General features: G+C 43.4%; 1 protein-coding gene across 4 annotated transcripts in view; it reads right to left on the reverse strand.

Moving 5' to 3' along the window:
- The window catches only part of CPSF6 (cleavage and polyadenylation specific factor 6), a 77,477-nt gene that overhangs the window by 47,232 nt on the left and 15,760 nt on the right, over positions 1 to 14,485 (reverse strand). For all 4 annotated transcript variants that reach the window (XM_077265248.1, XM_077265247.1, XM_077265246.1 and 1 more), the window contains exons 2-4: positions 10,305 to 10,514; positions 8,005 to 8,108; positions 7,540 to 7,685 (exon numbers count right to left, since the gene is read on the reverse strand). In XM_077265248.1, coding sequence (XP_077121363.1) covers positions 7,540 to 7,685; positions 8,005 to 8,108; positions 10,305 to 10,514 — 460 coding nt within the window. The remainder of the gene's footprint in view (positions 1 to 7,539; positions 7,686 to 8,004; positions 8,109 to 10,304; positions 10,515 to 14,485) is intronic.

A 14,485-nucleotide genomic window follows, 5' to 3' on the forward strand; every position in this document is an offset into this window, starting at 1 on the left:
GCCAATTTTTACAATTCTGACCACTGTCCCTTTATGAGGCTATAACTCTGGAACGCTTTGACGGATCTTGGCGATTCTGACATTGTTTTCTCGTGACATATTGTACTTCATGTTAAAGGTAAAATTTATTCGATATAACTTGCGTTTATTTGTGAAAAAAATGGAAATTTGGCGAAAATTTTGAAAATTTTGCAATTTTCCAACTTTGAATTTTTGTGCCCTTAAATCACAGACATATGTCATGCAAAATACTTAATAAGTAACATTTCCCACATGTCTACTTTACATCAGTACAATTTTGGAACCAAAATTTTTTTTTGTGACGGAGTTATAAGGGTTAAAAGTTGACCAGCAATTTCTCATTTTTACAACACCATTTTTTTTTAGGGACCACATCTCATTTGAAGTCATTTTGAGGGGTCTATATGATAGAAAATACTCAAGTGTGACACCATTCTAAAAACTGCACCCCTCAAGGTGCTCAAAACCACATTCAAGAAGTTTATTAACCCTTCAGGTGTTTCACAGGAATTTTTGGAATGTTTAAATAAAAATGAACATTTAACTTTTTTTCACACAAAATTTATTTCAGCTCCAATTTGTTTTATTTTACCAAGGGTAACAGGAGAAAATGGACCCCCAAAGTTGTTGTACAATTTGTCCTGAGTACGATGATACCCCATATGTGGGTGTAAACCATTGTTTAGGCGCATGGCAGAGCTTGGAAGGGAAGGAGCGCCATTTGACTTTTCAATGCAAAATTGACTGGAATTGAGATGGGACGCCATGTTGCGTTTGGAAAGCCCCTGATGTGCCTAAACATTGAAACTCCCTACAAGTGACACCATTTTGGAAAGTAGACCCCCTAAGGAACTTATCTAGATGTGTGGTGAGCACTTTGACCCACCAAGTGCTTCACAGAAGTTTATAATGCAGAGCCGTAAAAATAAAAAATCATATTTTTTCACAAAAATGATCTTTTCGCCCCCAATTTTTTATTTTCCCAAGGGTAAGAGAAGAAATTGGACCCCAAAAAATGTTGTGCAATTTGTCCTGAGTACGCTGATACCCCATATGTGGGTGTAAACCATTGTTTGGGCGCATGGCAGAGCTTGGAAGGGAAGGAGCGCCATTTGACTTTTCAATGCAAAATTGACTGGAATTGAGATGGGACGCCATGTTGCGTTTGGAGAGCCCCTGATGTGCCTAAACATTGAAACTCCCTACAAGTGACACCATTTTGGAAAGTAGACCCCCTAAGGAACTTATCTAGATGTGTGGTGAGCACTTTGACCCACCAAGTGCTTCACAGAAGTTTATAATGCAGAGCCGTAAAAATAAAAAATCATATTTTTTCACAAAAATGATCTTTTTGCCCCCAATTTTTTATTTTCCCAAGGGTAAGAGAAGAAATTGGACCCCAAAAAATGTTGTGCAATTTGTCCTGAGTACGCTGATACCCCATATGTGGGTGTAAACCATTGTTTGGGCGCATGGCAGAGCTTGGAAGGGAAGGAGCGCCATTTGACTTTTCAATGCAAAATTGACTGGAATTGAGATGGGACGCCATGTTGCGTTTGGAGAGCCCCTGATGTGCCTAAACATTGAAACTCCCTACAAGTGACACCATTTTGGAAAGTAGACCCCCTAAGGAACTTATCTAGATGTGTGGTGAGCACTTTGACCCACCAAGTGCTTCACAGAAGTTTATAATGCAGAGCCGTAAAAATAAAAAATCATATTTTTTCACAAAAATGATCTTTTTGCCCCCAATTTTTTATTTTCCCAAGGGTAAGAGAAGAAATTGGACCCCAAAAAATGTTGTGCAATTTGTCCTGAGTACGCTGATACCCCATATGTGGGTGTAAACCATTGTTTGGGCGCATGGCAGAGCTTGGAAGGGAAGGAGCGCCATTTGACTTTTCAATGCAAAATTGACTGGAATTGAGATGGGACGCCATGTTGCGTTTGGAGAGCCCCTGATGTGCCTAAACATTGAAACTCCCTACAAGTGACACCATTTTGGAAAGTAGACCCCCTAAGGAACTTATCTAGATGTGTTTTGAGAGCTTTGAACCCCCAAGTGTTTCACTACAGATTATAACGCAGAGCCGTGAAAATAATTTTTTTTTTTTTTTCTCAAAAATGATTTTTTAGCCCCCAGCTTTGTATTTTTACAAGGGTAACAGAATAAATTGGACCCCAAAATTTGTTTTCCAATTTGTCCTGAGTACGCTGATACCCCATATGTGGGGGGGAACCACTGTTTGGGCGCATGACAGAGCTCGGAAGGGAAGGAGCGCCATTTGGAATGCAGACTTAAATGGATTGGTCAGCAGCCGTCACGTTGCATTTGCAGAGCCCCTGATGTACCCAAACAGTACAAACCCCCCACAAGTGACCCCATATTGGAAACTAGACCTCCCAAGGAACTTATCTAGATGTGTTTTGAGAACTTTGAACCCCCAAGTGTTTCACTAAAGTTTATAGCGCAAAGCCGTGAAAATAAAAATTCTTTTTTTTTTTCACAAAAATGATTTTTTAGCCCCCAGTTTTGTATTTTCACAAGGGTAACAGGATAAATTAGACCCCAAAAGTTGTTGTCCAATTTGTCCTGAGTACGCTGATACCCCATATGTTGGGGGGAACCACTGTTTGGGCGCATGACAGAGCTCGGAAGGGAAGGAGCGCCATTTGGAATGCAGCCTTAAATGGATTGGTCTGCAGGCGTCACGTTGCATTTGCAGAGCCCCTGATGTACCCAAACAGTACAAACCCCCCACAAGTGACCCCATATTGGAAACTAGACCTCCCAAGGAACTTATCTAGATGTGTTGTGAGAACTTTGAACCCCCAAGTGTTTCACTACAGTTTATAATGCAGAGCCGTGAAAATAAAACATCTTTTTTTTCCCACAAAAATGATTTTTAGCCCCCCAAATTTTTATTTTCCTAAGGATAACAAGAGAACTTGGACCCCAGAAGTTGTTGTTCAATTTGTCCCGAGTACGCTGATAACACATATGTTGGGGTAAACCCCTTTTTGGGCGCACGGGAGAGCTCGGAAGGGAAGGAGCACTGTTTTACTTTTTCAACGCAGAATTGGCTGGAATTGAGATTGGACGCCATGTCGCGCTTGGAGAGCCCCTGATGTGCCTGGACAGTGGAAACCCCCCAATTCTACCTGAAACCCTAACCCAAACACACCCCTAACCCTAATCCCAACGGTAACCCTAACCACACCCCTAGCCCTGACACACCCATAATTCTAATCCCAACCCTAATCCAAACGTAAATGTAATCCAAACCCTAACCCTAACTTTAGCCCCAACCCTAACTTTAGCCCCAACCCTAACTTTACCTCCAACCCTAGCCCTAACCCTAACCCTACCCCTAACCCTAACCCTAAACGTGACTGAAATACGTGGCACTGAAATACGTGGCACTGAAATACGTGGCACTGAAATACGTGGCACTGAAATACGTGGCACTGAAATACGTGGCACTGAAATACGTGATACGTGGCACTTAAATACGTGGCACTGAAACACGTGGCACTGAAATACGTGGCACTGAAATACGTGGCACTGAAATACGTGGCACTGAAATACGTGGCACTGAAATATGTGATACGTGGCACTTAAATACGTGGCACTGAAATACGTGGCACTGAAATACGTGGCACTGAAATACGTGGCACTGAAATACGTGGCACTTAAATACGTGGCACTGAAATATGTGATACGTGGCACTTAAATACGTGGCACTTAAATACGTGGCACTGAAATACGTGGCACTTAAATACGTGGCACTTAAATACGTGGCACTTAAATACGTGGCACTTAAATACGTGGCACTTAAATACGTGGCACTTAAATACGTGGCACTTAAATACGTGGCACTTAAATACGTGGCACTTAAATACGTGGCACTTAAATACGTGGCACTTAAATACGTGGCACTGAAATATGTGATACGTGGCACTTAAATACGTGGCACTGAAATACGTGGCACTTAAATACGTGGCACTTAAATACGTGGCACTTAAATACGTGGCACTTAAATACGTGGCACTGAAATATGTGATACGTGGCACTTAAATACGTGGCACTGAAACACGTGGCACTGAAATACGTTATACGTGGCACTGAAATACGTGGCACTGAAATACGTGCAACTGAAATACGTGGTACTAAAATATGTGGCACTGAAATACGTGATACGTGGCACTGAAATACGTGGCACTGAAACACGTGGCACTGAAATACATGGCACTGAAATACGTGGCACTGAAATACGTGGCACTGAAATACGTGGCACTGAAATACGTGGCACTGAAATACGTGGCACTATGACTGTCAGAAAATGTTCATTAAACGGTTAGGGGTGAGGTTAGGGGTAGAGTTAGGGTTAGGGTTTGGATCCCTTTATCACCTTGATGGTGGTGGGTGGCTTTTCAGTGTGTTTTCTGTTTTTTTTCGATAAAAATGCATGCGTTTTTAACGCAAACAAACGCATGTGCTTAAAAACGCAAGAAAATACTGCAGGTTGTATTTCTGAAAATGAACGCATGCAGAAAAAAACCGCATGCGTTTGAAAACGCGACCAAACGCGTACAAAAAAACCGCATGCGTTTTCAATGTTAAATATAGGGAAAAAACGCATGCTTTTTTTGTGCAAAAAACGCTGCAGACAAAAACGGAAGTGTGAAACCAGCGACGCTTTTTATAGCAAAAAAGTTTTTGCGTCTCCACCTTTTGAGACCTATAATTTTTCCACATTTGCTCCACAGAGTCATGTGAGGTCTTGTTTTTTGCGGGACGAGTTGACGTTTTTATTGGTAACATTTTCGGACACGTGACCATTTTTGATCGCTTTTTATTCCGATTTTTGTGAGGCAGAATGACCAAAAACCTGCTATTCATGAATTTCTTTTGGGAGAGGCGTTTATACCGTTCCGGGTTTGGTAAAATTGATAAAGCAGTTTTATTCGTCGGGTCAGTACGATTACAGCGATATCTCATTTATATCATTTTTTTTATGTTTTGGCGCTTTTATACGATAAAAACTATTTTATAGAAAAAATAATTATTTTGGTATCGCTTTATTCTCAGGACTATAACTTTTTTATTTTTTTGCTGATGATGCTGTATGGCGGCTTGTTTTTTGCGGGACAAGATGACGTTTTCAGCGGTACCATGGATATTTATATCAGTCTTTTTGATCGCGTGTTATTCCACTTTTTGTTCGGCGGTATGGTAATAAAGCGTTGTTTTTTGCCTCGTTTTTTTTTTTTTTTTCTTACGGTGTTTACTGAAGGGGTTAACTAGTGGGGCAGTTTTATAGGTTGGGTCGTTACGGACGTGGCGATACTAAATATGTGTACTTTTATTGTTTTGTTTTTTTTATTTAGATAAAGAAATGTATTTATGGGAATAATATTTTTTTTTTTTTTTTCATTATTTTGGAATATTTTTTTTATTTTTTTTTACACATTTGGAAATTTTTTTTTTTACTTTTTTACTTTGCCCCAGGGGGGGACAATACAGATCGGTGATCTGTCAGTTTGCATAGCACTCTGACAGATCACCGATCTGCGAGAAGTGCAGGCTGCTTCACAGTGCCTGCTCTGAGCAGGCGTCTGTGAAGCCACCTCCCTCCCTGCAGGACCCGGATCCGCGGCCATCTTGGATCCGGGTCTGGAGCAGGCAGGGAGGGAGGTAAGACCCTCGCAGCAACGCGATCACATCGCGTTGCTGCGGGGGGCTCAGGGAAGCCCGCAGGGAGCCCTCTCCCTGCGCGATGCTTCCCTCCATCGCCGGCACATCGCGATCATGTTTGATCGCGGTGTGCCGGGGGTTAATGTGCCGGGGGCGGTCCGTGACCGCTCCTGGCACATAGTGCCGGATGTCAGCTGCGATATGCAGCCGACACCCGGCCGCGATCGGCCGCGCTCCCCCCGTGAGCGCGGCCGATCGGCTATGACGTACTATCCCGTCGGCGGTCATACGGGCCCACCCCACCTCGACGGGATAGTACGTCGGATGTCAGGAAGGGGTTAAACACATGATGGCAGTTTAGTGGGCATTGGAAAGCAGTCAGGTTGCCTTTAACCACTTCACCCCCGGAGCTTTTTCCCTTTTTCCGTTTTCGTTTTTCGCTCCCCTCCTTCCCAGAGCCATAACTTTTTTATTTTTCCGTCAATTTGGCCATGTGAGGGCTTATTTTTTGCGGGACGAGTTGTACTTTTGAACGACATCATTGGTTTTACCATGTCGTGTACTAGAAAACGAGAAAAAAATTCCAAGTGCAGTGAAATTGCAAAAAAAGTGCAATCCCACACTTGTTTTTTGCTTGCCTATTTTGCTAGGTTCACTAAATGCTAAAACTGACCTGCCATTATGATTCTCCAGGTCACTACGAGTTCATAGACACCTAACATGACTAGGTTATTTTTCACCTAAGTGGTGAAAAAAATCTCCAAACTTTGCAAAAAACAAAACAAAACAAAATTGCGCCATTTTCCGATACTCGTAGCGCCTCCATTTTTCGTGATCTGGGGTCAGGTGAGGGCTTATTTTTTGCGTGCCGAGCTGGCGTTTTTAATGATAGCATTTTGGTGCAGATACGTTCTTTTGATCGCCCGTTATTGCATTTTAATGCAATGTCGTGGCGACCAAAAAAACGTAAATCTGGCGTTTCGAATTTTTTTCTCATTACGCCATTTAGCGATCAGGTTAATGCTTTTTTTTTATTGATAGATCGGGCGATTCTGAACGCGGCGATACCAAATATGTGTAGGTTGGGGTTTTTTTTATTGATTTATTTTGATTGGGGCGAAAGGGGGGTGATTTAAACTTTTATATTTTTTTTATTTTTTTCACATTTTTAAAAACTTTTTTTTTTTTACTTTTGCCATGCTTCTATAGCCTCCATGGGAGGCTAGAAGCAGGCACAGCCCGATCGGCTCTGCTATGCAGCAGTGATCATAAGATCGCTGCTACACAGCAGATTTGCAGGTGTGCTGTGAGCGCCGACCACAGGGGGGCGCTCACAGCCACCGGCAATCAGTAACCATAGAGGTCTCAAGGACCTCTATGGTTACAATGGAGGAGCATCGCCGACCCCCGATCATGTGACGGTGGTCGGCGATGCGCTCATATCCGGCCGCACGGCCGGATGCGGTAGTTAAATGCCGCTGTCTGCGTTTGACAGCGGCATTTAACTAGTTAATAGGCGCGCGCAGATCGCGATTCTGCCCGCGCCTATTGCGGGAACATGTCAGCTGTTCAAAACAGCTGACATGTCCCGGCTTTGATGTGCGCTCACCGCCGGAGCGCACATCAAAGCGGGGGTCCCGACATGTGACGTACTATACCGTCACATGTCGGGAAGGGGTTAATTGCTTTGGTCTCATAAAGGTGTTAAACTCAGATCAGCCTGCAAAAGAAGCATGGCCAACCAAAAGCATGCCAGCAGGGCTTTTCAGAGTGGATATAATTTGTAAAACTTAATATTCTGTAGAAGTAAGGATACTTACTTTTTCTTGACTGCATTTCAAATTGAGTGAGGAATTGCTTATTGCACGGAGTGACAGCAGGATTCTGCCCATGTAGTTCTCTCTTGGGTAACAAATCCATGAGCTTCTTTGACGAAGACTCCGAACCAACACAAATCAGTGCAAACCTTTGTGAGCAGATTGCGGAAAAAAAGAAACACAAGCATTACTATACATAATAGCATCTACAAAGACACTTTTTTTTTTTAAAGGGGTTGTCCTGTCTTAAGCTACAAGTCTGCAGACTTATAAATCCTGACATCACGAGCAGAGCGCGGTGTGAGGATTCTCCGATGTCATCACCAGTGTAACCTGGGGAGTGTAAGGTGGCACAATTCACCATCAAACTATGTCAGTGTCACATTTAGGGGTCTTTATCTAGAGCTGAAAATTACTTTGCATATCAATTTTCAGAGGTGTTTATTTTAATAGAATATCTCAACTCACCCTTTCGACTGGCCATTTGCACGATTTTCATAAAATTTTATTTCCAAAATATCATTAACACCCAGAGAGTGAACCGCATCAGTCAAGTCCTCATCCGTTGTCCACTGAAAATAGGACGAAACACAAACAACTTAAGATTCAAGTAGAAATACAAATGTTAAGGTGCACACAATGATAGCTGGAGGCTGAATACCCATTTGGCTAACCCACAATATATAGGCAAGTTCAGTTTGGCTAAGCAGGCAAGCAACATAAGCAGACACCCCTGGAAGCAGTCTATTTCCCCTGAGAATGAAAAAAGGGGGGAATTTAAAATTCAAACTACCAGACCCTCATTTCCCTTGACAAGGTTTGTTGGCAGACATTCAGGAGGACCCTACATACATCAGAGCTCCCAATTGAGGAAGCTAGTTAGGCTAAACGCCGCTGCCGGGGTATAGCTGAGGTTTGCCAGCGTCCAGGAGAGACATTATTATTGCAAGTATCGCAGTCCTTCACTAATGTGGCAGGTTTTTGCTATATTTCCGCATGTGACAGGGTTTTGAAAATATAACAGCACTATGCACTTTATTAATATAAACACTGTTTAATGTGGTTTTTTACTTTACAAGATCTAATCAGCAAACAGTGTCTGTGATTTACCTGCTGCTACTAGTTACTATCCCTGGTCCTTGTTTCACTACCAGCTAATTTTTGAGAATTTCCCCTTGTTTTATATTTTACATTTTTTGTAACTATTTCTGAATAAAATATATATTTTAATACTTTTTTTTTTGCCTATGACTCTTTATCCCTGTTGAACATACATGGGATTTTGTGTATTCTGATTTTGTGTATTCTGATTAATTTGAGGTTGGTATTATACCTAAATGGACATTAGATATGTATAGGATTCATGCTGCCCAAACTGTGGGAAGCAGGAGTCAGAACTTTAGGCTCCGGTCACACTATCAGTATTTGTAAGCCAAAATCAAGAGTGGAACAGTCAGAGGAAAAGTATAATGGAAACACGTCACCACTTTTCGATTTTTGCCTCGCTCCTGGTTTTGGTTTACAAATACTGAGGTGAAATACTGACCAAATACTGATAGTATGATTGTAACATTAGGTGCATGATGGCAGTCAGTCATGTTTTTAATTTAAATGAATTATATAAGCATTGGCTTCCTTGCAAATCTTGGAAGGGGAGCAGATGCTTAGCTCAGGAGTCAGCGGTAGGTTAAAGACATACTGTACTCTCACTTGTGAGAATGGAGTTCTGTAGGAATTCAATTTTTTTTTTTTTGCTTCGGACACTGAAGTGAGTATATATTTGCAAATATTTTATTATAAAAAGGTGAAATTTCAATATACATGTAAAAACAATTTACAAGGGATTGCTCGCTCAATAAAATTCCAATTAACACACCATGCAAGGCTACATGAATGTCAGTGGTAGGCAGGGGTCACACTTGCGAGTGTGATGCGAGTGTCTCGCATCAATACAACCTCCTGTCGCCTCCAGCTCAAAAATATTGCCAGAATCCGTCCCTTCCTCACCCCACAATCTGCTAAAACTCTTGTGCATGCCCTCATCATCTCCCGCCTCGATTACTGTAACACCCTCCTATGTGGCCTCCCCGCTAACTCCCTTGCACCACTCCAGTCTGTCCTCAACTCTGCTGCCCGGCTAAGCCACCTCTCTTCTCGCTACACCCCTGCTTCTCCCCTCTGCTGTAGATAAGCCCCTGATGCCAGTGGGCGTAGCTCACCTTCGATTTTGGGGGTGACAGGTTCCCTCTAATAATAGCAAAGTATGCCGGAATTCTATGTATCTGAGGTCTAGGCACCGAAGTGAGTGTTTAGTTTAGGGTCGTATCTGAAATATTGTTTCGTCATTAGCAGTTGGGCTCACTTTGATCAAGAACCTCACTTTTTTACTTGTGTACCAACAGTGGAAATCATATATTTAACAATTGCAGGGTGCTGTTGCTTGGTGTTTGTAGTCCCAAAGAACGTTTAAAGGGAACCTGTCACCAAAGCAGAGCCAGTCAGGGCCCGGGTAACAGCTGCCTCTTTGAGACGGGTGACTGAAACCGGAACGCTGCAGGAGGAATTAAGTTCATTTTCTCCCTCCAGAATTCAGCTAAGTGCAGGTGTCGGGCAGGTTAATAGGGCTGTTAATGTGCAGATTTACCCAATATCTGTATGTTAATAGCGTTTTTCCTGGTGACAGGTTCCCTTTAAAAACACATTCATTGTACTTGTATTGAGGCTGAAAAGACAATTACTCATTCATTGCTCATGACAAACATACTTACCCATGTTAGATTTCCAATATACAGAGCAATTCTTTTTCCTGGATAAGTAAATATAACATTGGGTGCTGACCCTTTCACTACATCATCAGAGACAGATGCTGCAAGGTTGTCCATATAGTCTCGATCTTCAGGAGCATCTCCGTTATTTGCAGAAGGCGAGATGACATCTTCATACAGCTCAATCTGCTCATGTGCCCCATATTCTGCTTCCTACAAGGGAAGAGTACTTACACTTAGAGTGAATCAGAGTTGGTAGATTTACATGAATAAAAAAAAAATTGGACAGTGAAAGCAATAAAAAGCGAATGGTCACAAACAAAAAAAGACTAAATTAGCTCCGCCATTACTAGGCTAGGCTTAATGCTGGAATTAAAGGACTATTCTCATTATCATAAATAGGTAAAATTGTCAAGTGCTTGTAAAAACAAGCCACTATGCAATTTAGTGATTATCAAACATATCTGTTATCAGGATGTGAGGTTACTGGCCACCACAGCGGTGGCCAGTCTCCAAGGCAAGGAGCACAGTACTAAGGCTAGGCACACACTGTTTGTAGCCATTGTTGGCTGCATATGTTCAGGAGGTAGGAGTCCGATAATGGACACAGTCAGGATTTATGCCAAGGCATTTGTACACCATTGATACCCATTGTAAAGATGTGTACACCACATGGTTTACATTTCTTTGCAGTAAACCTCTGTAACATAGGAAAGCACTTCCTTCGTATAGTAAATGGAGACCTATGGCAATGTTCCATTATGCATTGTGAAAAGCTCCCGAAGAATACAGTAGGCTAGGCACACGGACGCAGTGTACACTTAGCCCTATAAGCTCTTTACTTTAGAAAGACAATCACTGTAGCGCACTGCTGGGGTATATGCAGCGGGTTTTTTTAGATGTTCAAAAACTAGTTTTCTAATGGAAAATGTAACAGGGATAAAAGTTACAATCGGTGCAGTTCCCAACAGTTGGTCCCCTGCCGATCAACAGGTGATAACTTGTTTCAACTGGACAATGTGTGACCACATTAAAGGTAAGGTACCGCGTTTGTAGATCATTCATTAATCAATGTAATGTAGCATAACATGCTGTTATAACCAAGATTTGAATGCATGTAAAACAGATTTCGTGTGTTATACCAGTAGAAAGAAGGAACTGGGGGCTGACATCTTGGTTTCACAGCAGTAGCACGACACTAGCAGTGTCATTTTACGGCACCCCATGGACATAGGAGATAATAGACCGGCGCTGACCCTATCTATAAGATTGGAGCAGCATTAGCAGTGAGCTGGGCACGCCTCTGTGGGCTGCACAATTCACTGCTGTAGGTGTGACTAGCCGCCATTTTACTATAGCCCAGTGCTATCTGCCCAGCTCCACTTGCTCTCTATCGCAGGACAGAAGCGCTGACTGGAGCCAGGAGAGTGGGGAGTGCGGGTGATTTACCTCCCTGCTCCTCTGTCTGTACTCCAGGCACTGCACGTTCTGAGCAGACAACATCCTCTGCTCTCACACGCTGCCCTCCCTGGGTGCTTCTCCTGCTAGGTCTCCGCCTCCCCACTTGCACACAGTCCCAGTGATCTCCGTTAAGCTGCACTCTCCCCGTGTCGCTCTCCCTCTCTGTGCGGCGTGGGGGGGTCTCTATGCGTGTGTGCAAGCATCGTCCAATGGGACTACAAGTCCCATCAGACGATGCCTGCTACACTGACAGTGATTGACACATTAGCCAATGATGGGACAGTAATAGTCCCATCATCCGGCTAATGTGTTGAATGAAAAAAAAAAAAAAAACTACATACATGCATGCTACATACATGCATGCTACATACATGCATGCTACATACATGCATGCTACATACATGCATGCTACATACATGCATGCTACATACATGCATGCTACATACATGCATGCTACATACATGCATGCTACATACATGCATGCTACATACATGCATGCTACATACATGACATACATATAGACATACAGTACATTAAACATAGATTACATACTCACCATTACTTGTAATTTTGTTCCCCGAAGCCAGTGTCATCTGTAAAAAATATGAAAAAAACAAACAACCAATATACTCCCTGTCCGCAGAAATCCAGGAGTGTCCCACGACGATCTCCCATGGAGAGCAGCAGCATCAGATAATGCGACTGCTCTCCAGGAACACAATGACGGCAGGAAGGTATCCTTCCACCACTGTATTCCTCCGCCGCTGTAAAGAAAAAAAAGTCCCTAGTCTCACTTTATGCTATTGCTGTATGATAAATTTTCCCAGGCAGCAATTGGCATAAAGTGAGACTTTGTCCTAAGGTAACCCCTCAGTGATGTACTGCAGGAGCCTTTGTCTCCTGTCAGTGTGTCACTGAGGGTCCTATAGAGCAGTGACATCACCCGATGTCACTGTTCTATAGGGGAGATCGTCGTGGGACACTCGTTATTAATTGGACTACGGCGGACAGGTAGTATACGGTTTATTATTTTACGTTTTTTGCAGGCGCTGAAGTATGGTAAGTATGGTGAAATGAAGAATATTAAAATACTTTTTCCTAACGTGTGTGTTTTATTAACCCTTTCTTACTATTGGATTAATAACGGACAGGCGTCTTATTGACGCCTCTCCGTTATTAACCCGGCTTAATGTCACCTTACAATAGCAAGGTGACATTAACCGCTTATTACCCCATATCCCACCGCTACACGGGAGTGGGAAGAGAGGGGCTAAGTGCCGGAATTGGCGAATCTTACAGATGCGCCATTCCGGGGCGGCTGCGGACTGGTATTTGTAGCCGGGGGGGGGGGGGGGAATATCCATGGCCCCTCTCTAGGCTATGTATATCAGCCCGCAGCTGTCTGCGTAGCCTTTCTGGCTATAAAATATAGGGGGACCCCACGTAATTTTTTTTTTTTGCGGTCCCCCTATTTTAATAGCCAGTAAAGGCTACGCAGACAGCTGCGGGCTGATATTCATAGCAGGCTACAGATATTGGCCCCCGGCTTTCCCCCTCTGGCACAGAAAATTGCACGGGAGCGCACACCGTTTTTTTCTTTTTTCTTTTTTAATTCAACGCTCATAAAGGCCTCTTTCACACTTGCATCGGTACGGGTCCGTCGCTATGCGTCGGGCCGATGTACCGACGCACGTTGTGAAATTTGTGCCCGACGTGGGCAGCGGATGCAGTTTTTCAACACATCCGCTGCCCATTCTGAAGTCTGGAAGGAGGGGGCGGAGTTTTGGCAGCGCATGCTGTTTTTTTCCGCCAGATCTGTTTTTTTCCGCCGGATCCATTTTTTCCCTCCGGATCCGATTTTTTTTTCGCCGGATACGTTTTTTTCCGCCAGATCCGTTTTTTCCCCCGCCGGATCCGGTTTTTTCCCTCCGGATCCGTTTTTCCACGCCGCATCCGTTTTTTCCCGCTGGATCCGTTTTTCCACCGGATCTGTTTTTTTCCACACCGGATCCGTTTTTCCCTGCCGGATCCGTTTTTTGTCGACGGATCCGGTTTTTTGTCACCGGATCCGTTTTTTTTGTCAGTTCCTTTTTTCCGCCGGATCCGGTTTTTCCCGCCGGATCCGGTTTTTTATCTGATGCTGCTGCTCTCCACGGGAGATCGTCGTGGGACACTCGTGGATTTCTGCGGACAGGTAGTATATTGGTTGTTTGTTTTTTTCATATTTTTTTTACAGATGACACTGGCTTCGGGGAACAAAGTGACAAGTAACGGTGAGTATATACTCTATGTTATATGTACTGCTGTTGAGGAGAGCCATAAGATCAAATACTTAATTAACCTCAAGACCCATAACATGTACTGTTTAACCTTACATAAGTTTCCTCAGATCAACGTGAGAACCTAAAGATGGCTGCCATTTCCTGTATCAGCACACCATGTGCTGGTATCCAAGATGATCAATAAGACCCTAAAGATGGCTGCCATTTCCTGTATCAGCAGACGTGTGTGCTAGTATCCAAGATGACGCCCACCCTGATGACCTCATGGATCCACCCACAGTGACGCCCACCCTGATGACCTCATGGACCAACCCACCCTGATGACCTCATGGATCCGCCTATGGACTTGCTCATTGCCCAACCCACTAAACAATGAAATACATCCGATCACTCCCATTTTACAGCTAACCGAGCCCCCTTACAGGAAATGTATAAGCTTGT

This window comes from Ranitomeya variabilis, chromosome 5, assembly GCF_051348905.1.
Source record: "Ranitomeya variabilis isolate aRanVar5 chromosome 5, aRanVar5.hap1, whole genome shotgun sequence".
Classification (NCBI taxonomy): Eukaryota; Metazoa; Chordata; class Amphibia; order Anura; family Dendrobatidae; genus Ranitomeya; species Ranitomeya variabilis.